This window comes from Zalophus californianus, chromosome X (assembly GCF_009762305.2).
Source record: "Zalophus californianus isolate mZalCal1 chromosome X, mZalCal1.pri.v2, whole genome shotgun sequence".
Lineage (NCBI taxonomy): Eukaryota > Metazoa > Chordata > Mammalia > Carnivora > Otariidae > Zalophus > Zalophus californianus.
Genome location: NC_045612.1, coordinates 54,989,009 through 55,014,990, shown reverse-complemented (window position 1 = coordinate 55,014,990; position 25,982 = coordinate 54,989,009). Strand labels below are relative to the sequence as shown.

Genomic DNA, 25,982 nt, shown 5'->3' with positions numbered 1-25,982 from the left:
GGATACAAGTAACATATCTCAACATCATAAAGGCCAAATATGAAAGACACACAGATAATCTCATCCTCAATGAGGAAAAAACAAAGCTTTTCCCCTAAGGTCAGGCAACACATCAGGGTGTCCACTCTCATCATGGTTGTTCAACATAGTACTGGAAGTCCTAGGCTCAGCAATCAGACAAGGAAAAGAAAAAAAAAAAAAGGACATCCAGATCAGGAAGGAAGAAATCAAACTTATCCTCTTTGCAGATGACATGATACATTTGTAGAAAACCCAAAAGACTCCACCAAAAAATTGCTAGAACTGATACAGGAATTCAGCGAATTTGCAGGATATAAAATATTTGCACAGAAGTCTGTTGCATTTCTATACACCAAAAATGAAGCTGCAGAAGAGAAACAAAGGAATCAATCCCACTTACAATTGCACCACAAAGCAAAAGATACCTAGGAATAAGCTAATGAAAGAGGTAAACGATCTCTACTCTGAAAACTATAGAACACTTATGAAAGAAATTGAGGAATACACAAAGAAATGGAAAAATATTTCATGCTCATGGATTGGGAGAACAAATACCGTTAACATATCTATGCTACTTAGAGCAATCTACACACTCATTCAATCCTTATCAAAATAACACCAGCATTTTTCACAGAACTAGAAAAAAACAATTCTAAAATTTGTATTGGACCAGAAAAGACCCCAAATAGCCAAAGTAATGTTGAAAAAGAACATGAAGCCTGGAGGCATCACAAAGCCGGACTTCAAACTGTATTACAAAGCTGTAATCATCAAGACAGTATGGCACTGGTACATAAACAGACACTTAGATCAACGGAAAAGAATAGAAAACCCAGAAATGTATCCTCAAATCTATGGTCAACTAGTCTTCAACAAAGCAAAAAAAAATATCCAGCAAAAAAAAAAAATATCCAGTGGAAAAAATACAGTCTCTTCAACAAACAGTGTTCGGAAAACTGGACAGCAACATGCAGAAGAATAGACTGGACCACTCTCTTACACCACACATAAAAATAAATTCAAAATGATGAAAGACCTAAATGTGAGACCATCCAAATGCTAGAGGATAACACAGGCAATCTCTTTGATGTCAGCTGCAGCAACTTCTTACTAGACTTGTCTCCAGGGGCAAAGGAAAGAAAGGCAAAAATGAACTATTGGGACTTCATCAAGATAAAATTCTTCTGCAAGGGAAGGAAACAATCAACAAAACTAAAAGTCAGCCTACAGAATAGGAGAATATATTTGCAAATGACTTATCAGATAAAGGGCTAGTACCCAAAATCTATAAAGAACTTATCAAACTCAACACCCCCCTCCGAGAAAACAAAACAAAACAAAAATCTAGTCAAGAAATGTGCAAAGGACCTGTTCAGAAATTTCTACAAGAAGACATACAAATGGCTAATAGACACATGAAAAAATGCTCAATATCACTCATCATCAGGGAAATATAAATCAAAACCACAATGAGATACCATTTCCCACTGGTCAGAATGGCTAAAATTAACACCTCAGGAAACAATAGATGTTGGTGAGGATGTAGAGAAAGGGGAACCCTCTTCCACTGTTGATGGGAATGCAAACTGGTGGAGCCACTTCAGAAAACAGTGTGAAGTTTCCTCAAAAAGTTACAAATAGAACTACCCTATGACCCAACAATTGTGCTACTAGGTATTTATCCAAAGGATACAAAAATAGTGATTCAAAGTGTCTCATGCACCCCAAAGTTTATGGGGTGCATGTCCACAATAGCTAAAGTATGGATAGGGTCCAGATATCTAACCACGGATGAAAGGATAAAGGAGATGTTTTATATATATTGAATGGAATATTACTCAGCCATCAAAAAGACTGATAGCTTGCCATTTGCAACACTGTGAATGGAACTAGAGTGTGTTATGCTAAGCAAAATAAGTCAGAGAAAGACAAATACCATATGATTTCACTCATATGTGCAATTTAAGAAACAATACTGATGAACATATAGGAAGGGAAGGAAAAATAAAATAATATAAAAAAAGAGGGAGGCAAACCATAAGAGAATCTTAACTATAGGGAACAAACTGAGGGTCGCTGGAGGAGATAGGGTAATTGGGTGATGGGTATTAAGGAGGGCTCTTAATGTAATGAGTAGTGGGTTTTATATGCAACTGATGAATCACTAAATTCTTCACCTGAAACTAATAATACACTGTATACTAACTTACTTGAATTTAAATTAAAAATATAGGTCCAGATGTTAGGCCACAGAACAACACCCATTCATGATTAAAAAACAACAACAACAACAACAAAAAAAGTAGGTTTAGAAGGAACATACCTCACTATAATAAAGGCCTTATATGAAAAACCCACAGTTAACATCATACTCAATGAGGGCAAACAGCCTTTTCCCTAAAATCAGAAAAAGAAAATGGTGTCCACTCTCACCACCTTTATTCAACATAGTAATTCCTAGCCACAGAAAACAGACAACAAAAGAAATGAAAGGCATCCAAATTGGTAAAAAAGAAATAAAACTTTCACTATTTGCAGATGACATGATATTATTCATAGAAAACCCTAAAGACTCCACCAAGAACATACTAGAACTGATTAATGAATTCAGTGAGGTTGCAGGATACAAATCCATTGCATTTCTATATATTAATAGTAAAGTTGTGGAAAGAGAAATTAAGAAACCAGTCTCACTCACATTGCACCAAAAATAATAAAATACATAGGAATAAATTTAACCAAGGAAGTGAAAGGCCTGTACTCTGAAAAGAATAAAACTATGATGAAAATTTGAAGTCGACAGTAACAAATGGAAATATATTACATTCTCATGGGTTGGGCAAAAAATATTATTAAAATACCCATGAAAACCAAAGCAATCTACAGATTTAATGCAATTCCTTTCAAAATACTGACAGCATTGTTCACAGAGCTAGAACAAATAATCTTAACATTTGTATCAAACCACAAAAGACCCCAAATACACAAAGCAATCTTGAAAAAGAAGAATAAAATTGGAGGTATCATAATCCCAGATTTTAAGATATACTACAAATCTGTAATCATCAAAATAGTATGGTCCTTGCACTAAAATAGACACATAGATCAATAGAAAAGACAGAGCCCAGAAATAAACCCATGATTATATGATCATTTAATTTTCAATAAAGGAGGCAGGAATAGGCAATGGGAAAAGGCTTTACAGCAAATAGTGTTGGGAAAACTGGAAACTTACAGAAAAATGAAACTGGACCACTTATACCATACACAAAAAGAAATCCGAAATATATTAAAGACCTAAATGTGAGACCCGAAACCATAACAATCCTAGAAGAGAGCACATACAGTAATTTCTCTGACATCAACCATAACAACATCTGTCTAGTTCTGTCTCTGGAGGCAAAGAAAACCAAAGCAAAAATAAATTATTGGGACTACATCAAAATTAAAACCTTTGTACAGTGAAGTAAATAATCAGCAAAACTAAAAGGCAACCTATGGAACGGGAGAAGATATTTGCAAATGACATATCTGATAAAGGGTTAGTATCCAAAACACATAAAAAATGATACAACTCAACACCCAAAAAATAAATAATCCAGTTTAAAAATGGACAGAAGACATGAACAGACATTTCTCCAAAAAAAGACATACAAATAGCCAACAAACACATGAAAAGATGCTGAATATCAATCATCAATAGGGAAATGCAAACCAGTACTACAATGAGACATCACTACACACCTGTCAGAAAGACAACACACACACACACACACACACACACACACACACAAGAAACAGCAAGTGTTAGTGAAGATGTGGAGAAAAAGGAACCCTGTTGCACAGTTGGTGGGAATGCAAAATGGTGTAGCCACTGTGGAAAACAGTATGGGGGTTCCTCAAAAAATTAAAAATAGAACTACCTTATGATCCAGGGATCACACTAATGGTTATTTAACCAAAGAAAACAAAAACACTAACTCAAAGGGATACATGCACCCCTATGTTTATTGCAGCATTATTTACAATAGCCAAACTATGGAAGCAGCCCAAGTGTTCATCAGTAGATGAATGGGTAAAGAAGAGGTGGTATATATATATTCAATGGAATATTATTCAGCCACGAAAAGAATGAAATCTTGCCATTTGAAGCAACATGGATAGAGCTAGAGAGTATAATCTACGTGAAATAAGTCAGTCAGAGAAATACAAATAACATAAGATCTCACTCATGTGGAATTTAGGAAACAAAAGAAATGAGCAAAGAAAAAAGAGGGAGAGAAAAATGGAAAAACAGACTCTTAACTGTAGAGATCAAACTGCTGGTTGCCAGAAGGGAGGTGGGAGTGGGTATGGGAAAATAGGGGATGGGGACTAAAGAGTACACTTATCATGATGAAAAAACAAAACAAAATGAAATGAAAAAAGTCCAAAATATATAAAGAACTTATACAACTCAACACCAAAAACACCACAAATAATCCAATTAAAAATGTGCAGAAGTCGTGAACAGACATTTTTCCAAAGAAGCCATACAGATGGCCAACAAACACAACAAAAGATGCTCAACATCACTTATCTTCAGGGAAATGCAAATTAAGAATTCCTCATATCAGTGAGGTCATATGATACATGTCTTTCTCTGATTGACTTATTTCACTCAGCATAACACCCTCCAGTTCCATCCACGTCGTTGCAAATGGCAAGATCTCATTCCTTTTGATGGCTGCATAATATTCCATTGTGTATATATACCACATCTTCTTTATCCATTCATCTGTCGATGGACATCTTGGCTCTTTCCACAGTTTGGCTATTGTGGACATTGCTGCTATAAACATTGGGGTGCACGTACCCCTTCAGGTCCCTACATTTGTATCTTTGGGGTAAATACCCAGTAGTGCAATTGCTGGTTCAAATGGTAGCTCTAACATAATTATTTCTTTATTGAGGTGAGAACATTAAGATCTAGTCTTGTAGCCATTTTAAAGTACAAAATGCAGTATTGCTGGCTATAATCACTATGCCGCGCCTCAGATCTCCATCTTCTAGTAGTAAATTTGTACCCTTTGTATACTGAACATGTTGATTCAGGTAACTTTTTAAGGGCTCTGGTTTTTAGCCTGTGAAATTATATTCTAGATAAAAATTTAGGTTGTATCTTTCTGCCCTTTGACGTGCTTAAGTAGTGTCAACATTAAAAAAGAGTGACTTTTTTTTAAAAAGATTTATTTATTTGAGAAAGCGAGAAAGAGAGAGAGTACATGAGAGGGGAGAGGGTCAGAGGGAGAAGCAGGCTCCTCGCCAAGCAGGGAGCCCGACGCAGGACTTGATCCCGGGTCTCCGGGATCATGACCTGAGTTGAAGGCAGTCGCTTAACCAACGGAGCCACCCAGGCGCCCAAAAAGTGATATTTGAAGCACTATGTGTTAAAGTGCTCCCAAAGATATCCCCCAAATAAAAGAGCAAAAAATATAGCCAGTAGTTTATGGATTGGAAAGATTTTGTGATGACTAAAAAAATGAGTTCAGAAATTTAAAAAGACGTACATAAAGGCTTTCAGTTATGGGATGAATAAGTCACAGGAATAAAGGACACAACACAGGAAATATGGTCAGTAACATTGTAATTGTGTTGTATGGTGACAGATGGTAGCTTCATTTGTGGTGAGCATAGTATAATGCATAAATTTGTCAAATCACTATGCTATACACCTGAACTAATGTAACATTGTGTGTCAACTATACTCAAATTAAAAAAATAATAAAAAGAATATTCACAGTAAAAAAAAGACACTATAACTCTAGGTTATAAAGAAAAGGAACTATTTGGCATGGTACAGCATGTTTGGTTGAATAAAATTCTATTAATGTACAAAACAGAAATTGTGTATTTAGTGAAAATGCCTCCTTTCAATTTTTAGGGTTCTAGTTACCTCTATAATAAAGCCAGTATTATAACTTTAGTTGTTGTCAATTTTGAAGTGAATAGTTCTTTGATCCAGTAGTAAACTAACTTTTATGGACATTCAGGACCGGGACAGATATTGGTAGAAATATTAATATACAGATATGAGAAATTTATTTTATGTTTGCAACATTGCTTTCACTGTAAATAAGATGCTTATTATATTAATCACCTTGCAACTTTTGCATTTTGTAGTCTTAAACTTTCACACAATTTGAACAGAAAATTTGACTTGAACTTCACTATTTTTGTGGTTCAGAATGTGCAATCTACATAAGTACAATAATGTCACAGCTTATTTTTCAATCAACCAGAGATGCACTTGTGTAACTTGAATTATACAAAAGAATAATTGGATATTTCTGTCATATCTTGCAGAATGATTTCAAATTAGCATTATTCAAAGGAAACTAAGTAGTGTCCTATTAATTTGTTGTTACAAACTTAAAGTGCATCATTTTGTTTTAATACTGATTCTGTTATATTCTGTGACCTTCAGTACAAATATTTATGTGGCTTAGCATAAGGAAAGAATTTGCTCTCAAGAGTTAGCCGATAATAACTTAGAATATGTGTTTGGTTTTAGGTAAACTGAAACTTGGTTTATCAATTTTTTCTCTGTATTGGAAAGCATAATAAACATTATAATGCACAAAGTTAAGGAGGAGAAATAGATGAATGTTACATAAAGTATTATCCTTCAATTGACTCTGGTGGCAAAGATATTTATTTTCAATTCAGTATCTTTAAAAATGTTTTCAAATCTTATTTACCCCCACAATAATGACCTTTTACAATTTTATTAAAGAAGATTATGTGAATTTAAAAATTATACATGAGGGGCACCTGGGTGGCTCAGTTGGTTAAGCATCTGCCTTCAGCTCAGGTCATGATCCCAGGGTTCTGAGTTTGAGCCTCATGTCGACCTCCCTGCTCAGTGGGGAGCCCGCTTCTCCCTCTCCCTCTGCATCTCCCCCTTCTTCCTCTCTCTCTCTCTCAAATAAATAAATAAAATATTTTTAAAAATATAAAAAATATACATGAGAAAACAACTGCAATTGTCACTACTTTATTGAAGTAAATGGCAATTATAGGTCTATGCATGATTCTTTTTTTTAAGATTTTATTTATTTATTTGACAGAGAGAGACACAGTGAGAGCAGGAACACAAGCAGGGGGAGTGGGAGAGGGGGAAGCAGGCTTCCCGCGGAGCAGGGAGCCTGATGCGGGGCTCGATCCCAGGACCCTGGGATCATGACCTGAGCCAAAGGCAAATGTTTAACGACTGAGCCACCCAGGCACCCCATGCATGATTCTTGATAAACAAACATTACACGTACACTATCAATTTTGTGGTGAGCTCTGTTGACCTTTAAGTGATTTGAGCATTATCTATTTATCAGTAATTCTTTTACATGTAGCCGGATGTTTCTAGAGAATGTTAAGTTCTTGAATATCTGTGTTAGGATTACACAGGAAATATTAAAGTATGCCTGTATAGAATAATACAGCATATTTTGATATTGTTTTCATGATAAATTTTAGTAATTCTTATGTGACTTAAATAGGAGCTGCATTTTTTACTATAAAATATTTTTCCTTAATTTAAACTTTATAGCATAAGAATCACAGTAATTTCTTATTCATTTATCTTTTTATTATGTTCTGTTAATCACCATATATTACATCATTAGTTTTTGATGTAGTGTTCCATGATTCATTGTTTGCGTATAACACCCAGTGTTCCATTCAGTTATTCATTTATTTTTTAGAAAGAGAGCATGCATGCATAAGTCGGGGGGTAGGGGCAGAGAGAGAGGGAGAGAATCCCAAGCAGGCTCCACACCCAGCACAGAGCCTGATGTGGGCCTGACCTCTGATCCTGAGATCATGACCTGAGCTGAAATCAATAGTCAGAGGCTTAACTGACTGAGCCACCCACGTGCCTCAAGAATCCCAGTAATTTCTATTGTTCTAAATTACTAATTATGATTTCTTTTTGTCAAAATACAAAAAAATGAAAAAAAACTCAACTGTATTTCAAAGTAAGCACTTATGTAAACTTAGATTTTTATATTATTATCAAATTTGTATAAATACAAATAATGATACCTGAACTATTGTGTTTAAATGTATTAATACATTTGATTTCAGAATACCAAATGCTGTGAAACCAATTTTATTGGTAAAAGCAAATTTAACTTATATACTCACTTTGTATATTAGTAAAATACATTTTAAGTTACACATAAATGCTATACATAGTTGTTTATAATATAATATTTGGTTGTATTAGTAAAAGAATTTCATTTTCATTATACTGATTCACATCCACCATAGAATCTCAAAGGACAAGTACTGTGCTTATCTTGATATTGCAAAAATCTAGAGCAGTATGCGTTCTTCAAAAATACAAATGATAAAAACCTTTAAACGTTAAGAAGCAATTGGAATTTAGGGATATATTTGGAGATGGACCGTATTTTATGCAAAAAAACCTGTGTAATTATAATGAATATATCTATTAATTTCTGAGTTAGTATATAATAGTACATATAATACTTAATTTTTTCAAACTTTTATTTAAATTCTAGTTGGTTAACAAAGAGTGTAACATTGGTTTCATAAGTAGAATATAGTGGTTCATCACTTACATATATCACCCCTGTGTTCAACAAAACAAGTGCCCTCCTTAATATCCATCATCCATTTAGTCCATCCCCCACCCACCTCCTCTCCATCAACCTTCAGTTTGTCCTCTATAGTTAAAGGTCTTTTATGGTTTGCTTCCCTCTTTTTTTTCCCTTCCCCCATGTTCATCTGTATTGTTTCTAAATTCCACATATGAGTGAAATCATATGGTATCTGTCTTTTACTGACTTGTTTCACTTAGCATAATATACCATAGCTCCATCCACATCCTTTCAAATAGCAATATTTCATTATTTTTGATAGCTGAGTAATAATCCTATATATATTATATATATATATATATATATATATATATATATATATATATATATTCCACAAATTCTTTATCCAATCATCAGTCGATGGACATTTGGGCTCTATCCATAATTTGACTATTGTTGATAATGCTGCTATAAATATTGGGGTGCATGTGTTCCTTCAAATCAATATTTTTGTATCCTGTGGGTAAATAACTTGTAATGCAATTGCTAGGTCATAGGATAGTTCTAATTTTATTTTTTTGAGGCAATTCGACACTGTTGTACAAGGTGGTTGCACCAATTTGCATTCCCACACACAGTGTAAGAAGGTTCCCCTTTCTCCACACCATCACTAACATCTGTTGCTTATTATGTTGTTAATTTTAACCATTATGACCAGTGTGAGGTGGTATCTCACTGGGATTTTGATTTCTATTTCCCTGATGATGAGTGCTTTTGAGCATCTTGTCTTGTTTCTGGTGGCCATCTGGATATCTTCTTGGGAAAAATGTCTATGTCTTCTGCCAATTTATTGACTGGATTATTTGTTTTTTGGGTATTGAGTTTGATAAGTTCTTTATACATTTTGGATACAAACACTTTATCAGATATATAATTTGTAGGGCACCTGGGTGGCTCCGTTGGTTAAGCAACTGCCTTGGGCTCAGGTCATGATCCTGGAGTCCCAGGATCGAGTCCCGCATCAGGCTCCCTGCTCAGCAGGGAGGCTGCTTCTCCCTCTAACCCTCTCCCTTCCATGTGCTCTCTCTCTCTCTCAAATAAATAAATAAAATCTTTAAAAAAAGATATATAATTTGTAAATATCTTCTCCCATTCTGTAGGCTAACTTTTAGTTTTATTGATTGTTTCCTTGCCTGTGCAAAAGCTTTTTATCTTGATGAAGTCCCAATAGTTCATTTTTGCTTTGTTTCCCTTGCCTCCAGAGATGTGTCTAGTAAGAAATTGCTATAGCTGAAGACAAAGAGGTTGCTGCCTGAGTTCTCCTCTTGGATTTTGATGGTTTTCTGTCTCACATTTAGGTCTTTCATCCATTTTGAATTTATTTTTGTGTATGGTGTAAGAAAGCAGTCCAGTTTCAGTTTTCTGCATGTGGCTGTCCAGTTTTCCCAACACCATTTGTTGAAGAGACTGTCTTTTTCCCATTGGATATTCTTTCTTGCTTTGTCAAAAATTAGTTGACCACATAGTTGTAGGTCCATTTCTGCATTCTCCGTTCTGTTCCATTGATCTACGTGTATATCTTTGTGTCAGTACCATACTATATTCAGGACTATAGCTTTGTATTATATCTTGAAGTCCAGAGTGATGCCCCCAGCTTTGTTTTTATTTTTCAAGTTTGCTTTGGCTATATGGGGTCTCTTGTGTTTCCATACAAATATTAGGATGGTTTGTTCTCTGTGAAAAATGCTGGTGGTATTTTCATAGGGATTACATTAAATGTGTAGATTACTTATATAGTATACATATTTTAACATTATGTGTTCTTCCAATCCATGAGCATGGACATTTTTTCAATTTCTTTGTGTCCTCTTCAATTGCTTTCATGAGTATTCTGTAGTTTTCAGAGTATAAATCTTTTACCTCCTTGGTTTGGTTTATTCCTAGGTATCTAATCATTTTTGGTACAATTGTAAATGGGATCAATTCCTTGATTTCTCTTTCCTTCTTCATTACTTGTGTATAGAAATGCAACAGATTTCTATACATTGATTTTATATCTTGTGACCGCTGAATTCATGTATCAATTTTAGCAATATATTGGTAGAGTCTTTCAGGTTTTCTATATAGAGTATCTTGTTGCTTGGGAATATTGACAGTTTGATTTCTTCCTTGCTGATTTGGATGCCTTTATTTCTATTTGTTTCTGATTGCTGTGACTAGGACTTCCAGTAATAACGTTAAATAACAATGGTGAGAGAGGACATCCTATCTTGTTCCTGACTGTAGAGGAAGAACTCTCAGTTTTTCCCCCATTGAGGATGATGTTACCTGTGGGTCTTTCATATATGACTTTTATAATGTTGGGTATGCTCCCCCATCACTAATTTTTGAGCATTTTTATCAAGAATGCATGCTGTTTTTGTCAAATTTTTTTTGCATCTGTTGAGGAGATCATGTTTCTTATCTTTTCATTTATTAATGTTATGTATCATATTGATTGGTTTGCAAATATAGAACCAGCCCTGCAGCTCAGGAATAAATCCTACTTGATCATGTTGAATAGTTTGTTAAATATACTGCTGGATTTAATTTGCTTTGTATCTTGTTGAGAATTTTTGCATCTATGTTAATCAGCAATGTTGGCCTGTAATTCTTCTTTTTAGTGGAATCTTTGTCTGGTTTTGGAATCAAGGTAATGCTGGCCTCGTAGGATGAGTTTGGAAGTTTTCCTTCCATTTCTAGTTTTTGGAAGAGTTTGAGACTAGGCATTAACTCTTCTTATATGTCTGATAGAATTCTCCTGGGAAGCCATCTTCCCTGGACTTTTGTTTTTTGGGAGATTTTTATTATTGATTCAGTTTCTTTGCTAGTTATTCTTCTGTTCAAATTTATATTTTTTCATGTTTCAGTTTTAATAGTTTGTATGTTTCTAGGGATTTATCCATTTCTTCCAGATAGCCTAATTTGTTGGCATATATTTTTTATACTATTCTAATAATTGTTTGTATTTCTTTGTTGTGGGTTGCGATATCTCCTCTTTCATTCTTGATTTTATTTATTTGGCTCCTTTCTGTTTTCATTTTGATATGTCTGGCTAGGGGTTTGTCAATTTTATTAATTCTTTAAAAGAATCAGCTCTTAGTTTCATTGATCTGGTCTTTTTTTTTTTTTTTTTTGTACGTTTGTTTGTTCCTATATCATTTATTTCTTCTCTGATCCTTATTATTTCCTTTCTTCTGTTGGCTTTAGGCTTTACTTGCTGTTCCTTTTCTAACTCCTTTAGGTGTAATTTTAGGTTGTGCATTTGAGACTTCTCTTGCTTCTTGATGTAGGCCTATATAGCTACATACGTCCCTCTCATGACTGTCTTTGACGCATCCCAAAAGTTCTGGACTATTGTGTTTTCATTTTCATTTGCTTCCATATTTTTTTAATCTCTTCTTTAATTTCCTGATTAGCCCATTCACTCTTTATTAAGATGTTCCATAACCTCCATGCATTTGTGGTCTTTCCAAATGGTTTCTTGTGGTTGAATTCAAGTTTCATAGTGTTGTGCTCTGAAAATATGCATGGTATGATATGATCACAATCTTTTTGTACTTGCTGAGGCCTGATTTGTGATCCAGTATGTGATCTATTCTGGAGAATGTTCCATGTGCATTCAGAACAATGTGTATTCTTCTGCTTTAGGATGAAATATTCTGAACATATCTTTTAAGTCCATGTGGTTCAGTTTGTCATTCAAAGCCATTGTTTCCTTGATTTTCTGCTAGATGATTTGTCCATTGCTGTGAGTTGTTAAGTGCCCTACCATTATTTTATTATTATCAATGAGTTTCTTTCTGTTTGTTAATAATTGATTTATGTATTTCTATGTTCCCACATTGGGGGTCTTAAGATTTACAATTGTTAGATATTCTTGTTGGATAGACCCCTTAATTATGATATAGTGCCCTTCGTCAACTCTTGTTAAAATCAAGTTTGTTTGATGTATGTATAGCTATTATGGCTTTTTTTTTTTTCCATGTCCATTAGCATGATAGATGGTGCTCCATCCCCTCACTTTCCAATCTGGAGGTTTCTTAAGGTTTAAAATGTGTCTCTTGTAGCCAGAATGTACATGGGTCTTTTTTTTTTTAATCCATTCTGATAGCCTATGTCCTTTTTTAAATTTTTTATTGTTACGTTAATCACCATACATTACATCATTAGTTCTTGATGTAGTGTTCCATGATTCATTGTTTGTGCATAACACCCAGTGCTCCACGCAGAATGTGCCCTCTTTAATACCCAAGCCTATGTCTTTTGATTAGAGTGTTTAGTCCATTTACATTCAGAGTGATTACTGATAGGTATGAATTTAGTGCATCATATCAGCTGTAAAATCATTGTTTCTTGAGATTTTCTGTTCTTTAGTCATCGTTGCTTTTGCTCTTTCCCTCTCAAAGAGTCCCCTTTAATATTTCCTTTAGACTGGTTTAGTGGTGATGAATTCCTTTAACTTTTATTTATCCAGGAAACTCTTTATTTCTCCTTTTATTCTGAGTGGCGGCCTTGATGGATAAAGTATTCTTGGCTGCATATTTTTCCCATTCAATATGTTGAATATATCATGCCTCTCTCTTCTGCCCTGACAGGTTTCTGTGCAGAAAGCTGCTGTGATCCTTATTTCCTTCCCCTTGTAGGTTGAGAATTTATTTTCCCTTGCTTCTTTCAGGATTCTTTCCTTTTCTCTGTATTTTGCAAATTTAAGTACGATATGTCTTGATGTTGGATAGCTTTTGTTGATTTTGATGGGAGGTCTCTGTGCCTTCTGAATTTGGATGTCTGTTTCTTTTCCCAGACTAAGGAAGTTTTTAGCTATAAGGTGGTCCTATAAAACTTCTGTGCCTTTTTCCTTGTCTTCTTTTTCTTGGACTTCTAGGATATGAATGTTATTATGTTTTATGCAGTCACTGAGTTCCCTATGTTTACATTCATGGTCTAATATTTTTCTTTCTCTCTTCTTTTCAGCTTCAATATGTCCCATAATTTTATCCTCTATATCACTTACTCATTCCCTGCTTCTTCCATATTGTGGCACTTTCATCCATTTGGTTTTGCATCTCAGTTATAACATTTTTACTTCAGCCAGACTAGTTTATAGGTCTTTTATCTCTGTGGTAAGGGTGTTTGATTCTTCTATGTATTATTTATATCTATTCTGATTAGATCCCTGGTCATGACATCTTGTTCTTTCTTTTGGGATGAATTCCTCCATATTGTCATTTTGTCTTGGTCTCTGTCTTGTGTGTTAAGAAAGCCTGTGCCTGGGGGTGCCTGGGTGGCTCAGTTGATTAAGCAATGGCCTTCGGCTCAGGTCATGATCCTGGAGTCCTGGGATCGAGTCCCACATTGGGCTCCCTGCTCACTGGGGAGCCTGCTTCTCCCTCTGACCCTCCCCCCTCTCATGTACTCTCTCTCTCAAATAAATAAATGACTAAATAAATAAATAAATAAATAAATATATCAATCAATCAATCAATCTTTAAATAAAGGAAAGAAAGGAAGCCTGTGGCTGGTCTTATTTACACTACAGCTGAAGCTTTGTAGCACTCTATGATCAGTAGACGTGGTGCATGTAGGGAGATTTGTGTTGGTCTTCTAAGGGAGGGGCCTGCTGCTGCTATGGCTCTCAATCACACTTGCCTTAGTAATAAAGGCACCTGCACAGTTCATGGGTGTGGGGCTGGTGTAAGCGTCTCAAGCTTCCACTGTGTGTGCTATGCCACTCACTGAAGTCCATCTGTGCTGATAGAAGGTGTGAAAAATGGCTTCAGCCCACTCTCTTCCCTGGAGAGGGGAGTCCACACTCACTGCTGTTCAGGAAGCCCTCACAAAAGAACGAACTATCTCTCCTCTTATGTCCCACGCTTCTGGCAGATCCCTGTTTTCACCCTGTCTGTGTCAATGTCATCTGCCCTCCTGGCAGTGGTGCAGTGCTCCTCTGTTTTTATCTCATGCTCATGGCTGGATTTCACAACTCCAAATTTTAGGGACCTGGAATGACATGGACCTGGACTGATCCTCTGGAGTAGATTTTCCCCATGCTGTGGCTGATACTGGTTTGTCCCAGAAAAGCAGTTGCATAACTGCACAGGGCTTTGGAGTTCATGGCAAAGCACAGCAAAAAGCCATCCTCCAGGTTAGCTGTCCTCAGCAGGATTTTCTGCTTGTATGCTAATGAATGGGGCAGCTTAATGGTGCCTGCTGGTTCTTTTGTTCCCTGAGAGGCAGTGCTCCTTCTCCCAAATGCACTCCAAGAAGGGGAACTGTATCTCCCAGCATGACCCAAGGAATCCTCAGAGTACACCATCTGTTCCTGTGTCTTTGCCCTCCTTCTTCACTGGAGCAATACTATACTTGCCAGACTCAACACTGGTGATGGTGATGACTTCTAAAACTTCAGATTTTCAGCTCTGCTCCTTATAAAGTCTTGCAATAATCAGCCCCTCTTGTTTTTCCAGTCAGTGGTTTTGGGGAAGTGTTTTTCTTGTGCAGTCCTCAATATGCTGTTTTATCTCCACCTCTTCATCTCTCTCTCTCTCCCCCCCCCTCCATAATCAGGGCTCCCTCCCTTGTGCAGCACGTGGGATACTTTTTTCCTCCAAATCACATCACTGCACCTCCTACCTTTCATGTTTCCTCTTTTCTCCCTCTAGTTATGCAGTTTGGTCTCTCAGTCCTCAGATTGATTTCACGGGTGTTCAGAATGATTTGGTAATTAGTTGTGTTTGAGGGACAAGGCAAGCATAAGGTCCTCCTAGTACTCTGCCATCTTAACTCCTCCTCCTACATATATTGCTTTAGAGAAGGAAAATGGTTTCACTTTTTTGACCATTTCATGTCATGATTTTGTGTCTCTTCAGAATTAGTGTTGAAAATTTTATGCAGAGTCTGCTTATCATCCTGAATTTTAAAGAAAATTTATCAATATTTGACTTTAATGATTTGTAAACCAATTTTCATTTTTCAGCTTAAGAGCTAAACATTTCCTAGGATATGTTTTTTAAATGTGTTTGTTTCCTTTACCATGTTGTCATGTCATCTGTTTTGTTTCTTTTATTCATACCTCTTTACCCTTAGAAATAAATCTAGATCCATTTTATTTTTTTCTGTTATTTTCAGTTACCAAATTAGAAAAGATTTTGGTAACTAAGGTTTATACCACATTAAAATTGCAGTCTTAAAATGAAAACAAGTACTTTACCTCTCTGCATAAAGCCACTTTTCTTTTTCACACCATTTTATTTGAAAATTCTATATTTAAGTATTACCAGAGTTGACTATTAATTCCAACAATAAGTTAGAATTGTGCGTGTGTGTGTGTGTGTGTGTGTATGTGTGCGTGTGTGATAATTATCATGGAAGTATAACCATTTTATGAAAAGTGGAGTGTTACAGAATTTTATTTAGAAGATTGATTCTACCTGAACTGTATTGTAAAATCACTGTGGGTTATACATATATATTATATATATATAATATATATAAATATAATTTATAAGTGTATTGTAAAAGCACTGTGGGTTATATATATATATATATATATAAATTATATATATATATATAATTTCAGCTAGTACTACTCTTCATTTGCACTGCTTATAGATGAACACCTTATATTAAAAAAATAAATGTGCTGTGTATATATCAATGAAACTTAAAATGGGCAAGGCTCTTTCATTAATCATTATCATTGCATAGAGATATGCTTTCACCTTCACTTTTTCTATCTCTGACCTATTCCTTCTCTCTAAGTATTTCATATGTCTTGTGTTTCATAATGTTACAGGGTTGCAGGGTTCTTGTCTCATGGTGTCAAAGAATGAATCTCATGGACACAAAAGGGTGAAGTGAAGTGAAAGTTTATTAAGTGAAGGTGAGAACAGAAAGGAAAGAAAAGAGCTCTCTAGAATGAAAGGAGTCCTGAATGCATTGCCACTGTAGCTTTTAGTGGCAGTCTTTTATTGAGAACCGACTGGGAAGCTTGTGGCCTTGAAATTCTTGTCCCATCTTGGTTTGAACAAGGACTATTGATAACATCCTTAAAGACTTACTTCATCTTTAAGGTCTGGTCATTTTCTTTGATTACAATGTAGCTGCCAAAATATATATATATATATATATATATATATATACACTCCCTAACATTCAGGGCCAGGTGTTCTGGTTTGTTCCCTTACCTCTGGTTTTGTATGCCTTAGCATTTGGAATTTCTGTGAGTCTGCTCACATAGCCCCCTGTGTGAGCCTAGTCAGAGGAGTCAGGGGCCTCCTATCTCTCCCTGCCTATACCTTAACATTTTCCTTACTCAATAATGTTCTAATTTTATTTAAAACCGATTTTTAGGGATGCCTGGGTGGCTCAGTTGGTTAAGCATCTGCCTTCGACTCAGGCCATGATCCCAGGGTCCTGGGATCGAGTCCCACATCGGGCTCCTTGCTCAGCAGGAAACCTACTTCTCCCTCAGCCTGCTGCTCCCCCGCTTGTGCTCGCTTGCTCTCTCTCTCTCTCTGACAAATAAGTAAATAAAATCTTTGAAAAAAATAAAATAGATTTTTAAACAGGTTCAAAATATTTATCTTTAACATTTTTATACTTACACGCATATTTTAAATATATCAAGAAATCATTTCTACTGTTGATCTTAAAATTTTAACAAAGAATAATTTTGATAATTGTCCAGATCAACATATATCCAAGTGTTTGTCAAAGTGTAATTATTTTATTTAAAAATAGGCTTTTTTAATTATCCCAGGTCAAGCATGATCTTAGTGTTTTCTAGGAAGTCCATAATACAATGCTTGAATTTATTTTCCTAGGAAATAATGGTAATGTTCTCTAATTCCCAACACTCTAATTGTGAGAAATGAATTTTAGCTGTGAAAAATAGCTATATTATAGATAAAGTGTCTTAACCAAGTTAAGAATACTTCTATTGGGTCATCCGCATGTTAGTGTCTGTTGATTTTTGTTTTTCCCATTATTTTTTTACCACCTCAGATTTGGAGGCAGAGCAAGGTGTTAAGTAAAAACAATGTTTTTCTTTATACTCCAATTCCTGTAAGAAATTCCATGAGAAAATTTCAATAGAAGACTCTGCTGAGCTATCATAGGCAATGAAAATAGAAAATCTACTGAGATTTTGCAAAATGTTGAGTTCAACAATACATTCCCTATAGGGAAAGGACTAATTGCTACTCAAGAGGCTAGCATATAGCATAGGCTTGCTCTGATTTTAGAAAAAAAATATATTACAGGAGAGAGATTTTATGGGTTATCAGTCTTCTACCTTATCTCAGTTGTCACATTCTCTGAAAAATGAAGTTGAAAGTATATTGCAGTATCTTGCAGTTTAGTTAAATTAATATAACATGTTGGAAATAAGACAAAATATTTATTGTATTTAACTTTATGAAACTCTTTTTCTAGCTTTCATCCCTGGACTAAAGAAAGGTACAGTAGAAATCAACATAAACCATAATCATGATGTATATTTCATTTTAAAATGAATTGCTAATTTGTGTTTAAGAAGTTTTGTTCTTTTCAGTTATCATAAAACATTGCAATTTCAACTGTTTCAAACACATTTTTAGTATGTTTAACAAACTGATATCTAAAAAAGGTATTCAGTCAGTTTGGTATCTTGTATAACTGAAACTGGATGTTTTATCCAAGTTATGTGTAATTACTATTTAGATAGCAAAATTAACATGACCTTATAGACATTTTTTGATTTACTGTAATTACTTTTAACTTGCCTCCAGATTTAATTAGTCATTTTTCTTCTCTTACAGTTAAAGCATATTCAACATTTTGTCTGAGGAGGCATTCAAGATATAATTCTACTTTTCTATACTTTCATTCAAATTAGATTATAAATTTCATATGTTGTTTATATACCTAACAAAATAATTGTTTACATGCTTTGTGAACTTGTAAATAATATGCATTTTCTTTGCCAAATTATAATGTGTGATTACATGTGAATCTATATAAGTTAAGGTTAACAGAAAACAAATTTCTTTAATTATGGAGTTTAAGCAATCAGTTCAAATGCATATTGTTCTATTGTGCAGATAAAGTTTTAAAATGCTCCAGGATATTTTGAATGCTCCAAAAGTATTTACACTCTGCATACACACACCTATTTTTTTATTGTCTACTTCATATTTGAGGATTGCCCTGACCTGCTGTTCCATTGTTATTTAAAACAATAATTTATTTCACTTCTTATGCTTCTATTTTAAAATATAATTTACAGTCCTTTGATATTTTGACCAAGTGGAAATCATACTCAAAAAATAAATCTTGAAATCAGTCATAAGAGTCTAAATTGTTATGTAAAGAACCTCACCATTAATCTTTAATTTTGACATATCTATACTAGCAGCATGCTTTTTATTTATTTATTTATTTAGTATTTTAAATGTCTTTAATGTTTTGGCCTTTTTATATTGTGCTGAAGCAGTTCTTGTGTGAGCTTGAGTATGCAATGTTTATAGGGAAATTCAGGTGAAAGTGGATGCATTGCATGTATTTCATTTTGTCTCTTCCCTTCTCATTAGTGTTTAGGAATCCCCTGAAAAATACTGTTCAGGAATTACACCTATCTAATAGGTGTGGGAATGTGTTTGTGGTTGTAAGACAACGTGGAGGTGTTTTTATTAGTAGTATCATTATAATTATGGAAGTATAATTGAGATACAATGTTATATTATTTTGAGGCATTCAACATAGTGATTCAATAATTGTATATAATACTCAGCACTTACCAAAAGTATAGTCACCATCTGTTCCCATACAATATTATTGACTATATTCTTTATGTTGTACTTTTCATCTTTGTGACATATCAATTTTGTAATTATAAGTTTGTATCTCTTAATCCCATTTATCTATTATTCCCATTCCCCCACTCACTTCTCCTTTGGCAACCACCAATTTGTCTTCTGTATTTAAGAGTACGTTTTTGTGGGTGCCTGGGTGGCTCAGTTGGTTAAGCGACTGCCTTCGGCTCGGGTCATGATCCTGGAGTCCCGGGATAGAGTCCTGCATCGGGCTTCCTGCTCAGCAGGGGGTCTGCTTCTCCCTCTGACCCTCTTCCCTCTCGTGCTTTCTATCTCTCATTCTCTCTCTCTCTCAAATAAATAAATAAAATCTTTAAAAAAAAGAGTACGTTTTTGTGATATTTTTATTCGTTTTTTTTTTATTTCACATATGAAATCATATGGTATTTCTCATTCTCTGTCTGACTTAGTTCCCTTAGCATAATCCTTTCTAGGCCCATCCATGTTGTTGCAAATTGCAACATCTCATTCTTTTTTATGGCTAAGTAATATTTGATTGTTTACATAACCCACATCTTTATCTCTTCATCTATTGATGGACACTTAGGTTGCTAACATATCATAGCTATTATAAATAATGCTAAAATAAACAGAAGGATGTGTGTGTATTCTTTCAAATTAGTGTTTTTGTTTTCTTTAGTTAAATACCCAGTAATGGAATTACTGGATCATATGGTATTTCTATTTTTAATTTTTTGAAAAACTACATAGTGTTTGCCACAGTGGCTGCACCAGCGTACATTCCCACCAACAGAACACAAGTGTTTCTTTTTCTCCACATCCTTACCAACACTTGTTGTTTCTTGTGTTTTTTGTTTTATCCATTCTGACAGGTGTGAAGTGATATCTCATTGTGCACCAATTTACATTCCCACAAACGGTGCACAAGGGTTCACTTTTCTCTGCATCCTCATCAGCACTTATCATTTCTTGTGTTTTTCATACTAGCCATTCTGACTGGCATGAGTGATATCTCATTGTAGTTTTGATTGGAATTTTCTTGATTATTAGTAATGTGGAGCATTTTTTCATGTGTCTGTTGGTAATCTGTATGTAGTCTTTGAAAATATATCAATTCAGGTCCTCTGCTCATCTTTTAATCTGGTTGTTTAGTTTTGGTGTTAAGTTGTATTGATTCGTTATATATTTTTGATGTTAACCCCTTATCAGATATATCATTTGCAAATATCTTCTCCCATTCAGTAGGTTGCCTTTTCATTTTGTTGATAGTTTCCTTTGCTCTGCAAGACCTTTTTGTTTTGGTGTTGTCCCAATACTTAATTTTTGCTTTTATTTTCTTAACCTGAGGTGATAGGTACATAAAAATGTTGCTGGGGGTATATTTCCAAGATTATTGCCTACCGTTTCTTTTAGGAGTTTTATGGTATCAGGTCTCATATTTAGGCCTTTAATCTAGTTTGAATTTATTTTTGTGTACGGTGTAATAAAGTGGTCCATTTTCATTCTTTTATATGTAGCTGTCCTGTTTTCCCAAACCATTTATTGAAAAGACTGCCTTTTCCCCATCGGATCTTCTTCCCTGCTTTTTCATAGATTGAATGACCATATATATGTGGGTTTATTTCTGGGATTTCTATCCTGTTTCCTTGATCTGTGTATCTACTTTTGTACTAGTGCCCTACTATTTGATTATAGTAGCTTTGTAGCAAATCTTGAAATCTGGGACTGTGATAACTCCAGCCTTGTTCTTAACTTCCAAGATTAATTTTGTGGTTTTATACAAATGTTAGGATTGTTTGTACTAGTGTTGTGAAAAATGCTATTGGTACTATGATAGTGATTACAATGAATCTGTAAATTGCTCTCAGTAGTATGAACATTTTGGCAATATTAATTTTTCTAACCCATGAGCATGGCATGAATTTCCATTCGTTTGTGTTGTCTTCAATTTGTTTCATCAATATCTTATAGTTTTCAGAGTATAAATCTTTAACTTCCTTGGCTGAATTTATTCCTAGCTATTTTTGGTGCAATTCCAAATGTGATTTTTTTTTAAATTTCTCATTGTGCTACTTCATTATTAGTGTATGGAATTGCAAAATATTTCTGTATATTAATTCTGTATCCTATAACGACTGAATTCATTTATCAGTTCTAATAGTTTTTTGGTGGAATCTGGTGTTATATATATAAAACCCTATATCATGTATCATGTCATCTACAAATAGCAGCAGTTTTACTTTTTCCTTGCCAATTTGGATGTTTTTCAATTTCTTTTTCTTGTCTGATCACTGTAGCTATGACTTCCAGTACTATGTTGAATAGTGCTAAGAGTGGACATCCTTGTCTTGTTCCAGATCTTAGAAGAAAAGCTTTCAGTATTTCACCATCGTGTATGATGTTAGCTATGGGTTTTTAAGATATGACATTTTTAATATTGATACGTGTTCCCTCTGAATCTAATTTGTTGTACAAATGTATTTTGTTAAGTGTGTTTTCTAAACTATTGAAGTGATCATATGGTTTTTATCTTTCCTCTCATTAATGTGATATATCCTATTAACTGATGTGTCAACATTGAACTATTTTCATCTCTGGAATCCATTCCACTTGATCATGGTAAATGATCCTTTTAATATATTGTTAAATTTGGTTTCCTGATACTTGTGTAAGGGTTTGTTTTTTGTTTTTTGTTTTGCATCTATGTTCATCAGAGATATTGGCCTGTAGTTCTCTCTTTCACGTCTTTATCTGGTTTGGGCATCAGGGTAATGGCCTCATAGAATGAATTTGGAAGTTTTCTTTCGTCTTCTATTTTTTGATATAGTTTGAAAAGAAAAAGTATTAACTCTTAAATGTTTGGTAGAATTTATTTTTTTTAAAGATTTTATTTATTTGACAGAGAGAGCATAAGCAGAGGGAGAAAGAGGGAGAAGCAGGCTCCTTGCTGAGCAAGGAGCCCGATGTGGGACTCAATCCCAGGATCCTGGATGATGAGCAAGACTGAAGGTAGCCGGGTGCCTAGGTGGCTCAGTTGGTTAAGCGACTGCCTTCGGCTCAGGTCATTATCCTGGAGTCCCTGGATCGAGTCCCACATCGGGCTCCCTGCTCAGCGGGAAGTCTGCTTCTCCCTCTGACCCTCTTCCCTCTCGTGCTCTCTATCTCTCATTCTCTCTCTCAAATAAATGAATAAAATCTTAAAAAAAAAAAAAGACTGAAGGTAGCCACTTAACCGACTGAGCCAACCAAGCATCCCTAAATGTTTGGTAGAATTTAACTGTGACTGGACTCTTGATTTTTGGGAGGTTTTTGATGACCCATTCAATTTCATTACTCATAATCAGTTTGTACAAATTTTATATTTCTTCCTGATTCAGTTTTGGAAGATTGTGTTTCTAGGAATATATCCATTTCTTTTAGGTTGTGAAATTTATTGGCATATAATTTTTCATAATATTCTCTTACAATCCCTTATATTTCTAAGGTGTCATTTCATATTTCACCACCTTGAATTCTGATTGATTTATTTGAGCCTTCTCTCTTTGTCCTGATGAGTTTGACTACAGATTTATCAAATTGTTTATCTTTTCAAAGAGCCAGCTCTTGGTTCATTGAACTTTTCTATTGTTTCTTTTTGTCTCTATTTCATTCATTGTCTCTCTAATCTTTATAATTTTCTCACTTTTAGGAGCTTTGGGGTTTTTCCTTTTCCTTGTCCTCTTAGGTGTAAAGTTATTTATTTGATATTTTTCTTGTTTCTTTTTTTTTAATTTTATTTTATTATGATTTGTTAGTCCATACAATACATCATTAGTTTTTGATGTAGTGATCCACGCTTCATTGTTTTCTTATAAGACCCAGTGCTCCATGCAGTACATGCCCTCCTTAATACCCATCACCAGGCTAACCCATCCCCCAACCCCCTCCCCTCTAAAACCCTGTTTGTTTCTTGGAGTACATAGTCTTTCATGGTTCATCTCTCCCTTTCATTTAACCCTTCATTTTTCCCTTCCTGCTCCTAAAGTCTTCCATGCTACTCCTTATGTTCCATATGGAAGTGAAACCATATGATAATTGACTTTCTCTGCTTGACTTATTTCACTTAGCATAATCTCCTCCAGTCCCATCCATGTTGATTTAAAAGTTCGGTATTCATCCTTTCTGAAGGCTGAGTAATATTCCATTGTATATATGGACCACATCTTCTTTATCCATTCAAATGTTGAAGGGAATCTCGGCTCTTTCAGCAGTTTGGCTATTGCGGACATTGCTGCTATGAACATTGGGGTGCATATGGCCCTTCTTTTCACTGCATCTGTGTCTTTGGGGTAAATACCAAGGAGTGCAATTACTGGGTCATAGGGTAGCTCTATTTTTAATTTTTTGAGGCACCTCCACACTATTTTCCAAAGTAGCTATACCAACTTGCTTTCCCACCAAAAGTGTAAGAGGGTTACCCTTTCTCCACAACCTTTACAACATTTGTTTTTCTTTGCCTTGTCAATTTTGCCACTCTACCTGGTGTAAGGTGGTATCTCAATGTGGTTTTGATTTGAATTTCCCTGATGGCTAACGATGATGAACATTTTTTCATGTGTCTGTTAGCCATTTGTACGTCTTCTTTGGAGAAGTGTCTGTTCATGTGTTCTGCCCATTTGTTGACTTGATTATTTGTTTTTTGGGTGTTGAGTGTGAGAAGTTCTTTATAGATCTTGGATACCAGCCCTTCATCTGTAGTGTCATTTTCAAATATCTTCTCCCATTCTGTGTGTTGCCTCTTTGTTTTGTTGACTGTTTCCTTTGCTGTGCAGAAACTTTTTATCTTGATGAAGTCAAAAGTTCATTTTTTGTTTCTGTTTCACCAGCCTTTGGATATGAATCTTTAAAGAAGTTGCTGTGGCCAATGGCAAAGACATTACTGCCTATGTTCTACTCCAAGATTTTGATAGATTCCTGTCTTACATTGAGATCTTTCATCTATTTTGAGTTTATATTTGTGTATGGTGTTAGAGAATGGTAGAGTTTCATTCTTCTGCATGTGGCTGTCCAGTTTTCCCAGCACGATTTATTGAAGAGACTGTCTTTTTTCTATTGCATATTTTTTCCTGCTTTGTCGAAGATTATTTGACCATAGATTTGAAGGTCCATATCTGGGCTCTCTATTCCGTTCCATTGGTCTATATGTCCGTTTTTGTGCCAGTACCATGCTATCTTGGTGATCACTGCTTTGTAATATAGCTTGAAATTGGGCAACATGATGCCCCCAGCTTTGTTTATCTTTTTGCACATTTCCTTGGTGATTCGGGGTCTTTTCTGATTCCATACAAATTTTAGGATTGTTTGTTCCAGCACTTTGAAAAATGTCATTGGAATTTTGATCAGGATGGCACTGAAGGTATAAATTGCTCTGAGTAGCATAGATAATTTAACCTTGTTTATTCTTCCAATCCATGAGCATGGAAAATTTTTCCATCTTTTTGTGTCTTCTTCAATTTCTTTCATGAGTGTTCTGTAGTTCCTAGAGTATAGATCCTTTACCTCTTTGGTTAGGTTTATTCTGAGGTATCTTATGGTTTTTGGTGCTATTGTAAATGGAATCGTTTCTCTAATTTCTCTCTCTACAGTTGCATTGTTGGTGTATAAGAAAGCACCTGATTTCTGTGCATTGATTTTGTATCTTGCCACATTACTGAATTCCTGTATGAGTTCTAGGAATTTGGGTGTGGAGTCTTTGGGATTTTCCACATAAACAATCATGCCATCTACAGAAAGAGAGAGTTTGATTCTTTGCCAATTTGGATACATTTTATTTCTTTTTGTTGTCTGATTGATGTTGCTAGGACTTCTAGTACTATGTTGAACAATAATGGTGAGAGTGGGCATCCTTGGAGTAGTCCTGATCTTAAGGGAAAGGCTCTCAGCTTTTCCCCATTGAGGATGATATTTGCTGTGGGTTTTTCATAGATGGATTTTATGAACTTGAGGAATGTTCCTTCTATCCCTATACTCTGAAGAGTTTTAATCAGGAAAGGATGTTGTATTTTGTCAAATGCTTTTTTTTTGCATCAATTGAGAGGACCATATGGTTCTGTCTCCTCTTATTAACGTGTTCTATCACATTGGTTGATTTGCAAATGTTGAACCACCCTTGCATCCTGCGGATAAATCTCACTTGGTCATGGTGGATGATCCTTTTAATGTATTGTTGGATCCTATTAGCTAGGATTTTGTTGAGAATTTTGGAATCCATATTCATCAGGGATATACGTCTGAAATTCTCCTTTTTGATGGGGTCTTTGCCTGGTTTGGGGATTAAGGTAATGCTGGCCTCATAGAATGAGTCTGGAAGTTTTCCCTCTGTTTCTATTTTTTGAAACAGCTTCAGGAGAATAAGTATTATTTCTTCTTTGAATGTTTGGAAGAATTCCCCTGGGAACCCATCAGGCCCTGGACTCTTGTTTTTTGGGAGGTTTTTGATCACTGCTTCAATCTCGTTACTGGTTATTGG

At 35.1% G+C, this 25,982-nt stretch overlaps 1 protein-coding gene across 1 annotated transcript in view; it reads left to right on the top strand.

Moving 5' to 3' along the window:
* PCDH11X (protocadherin 11 X-linked) overlaps positions 1-25,982 on the top strand; it is a 649,257-nt gene that overhangs the window by 473,926 nt on the left and 149,349 nt on the right. The window contains exon 8 of the mRNA XM_027607541.2: positions 18,096-18,119. Coding sequence (XP_027463342.2) covers positions 18,096-18,119 — 24 coding nt within the window. The remainder of the gene's footprint in view (positions 1-18,095; positions 18,120-25,982) is intronic.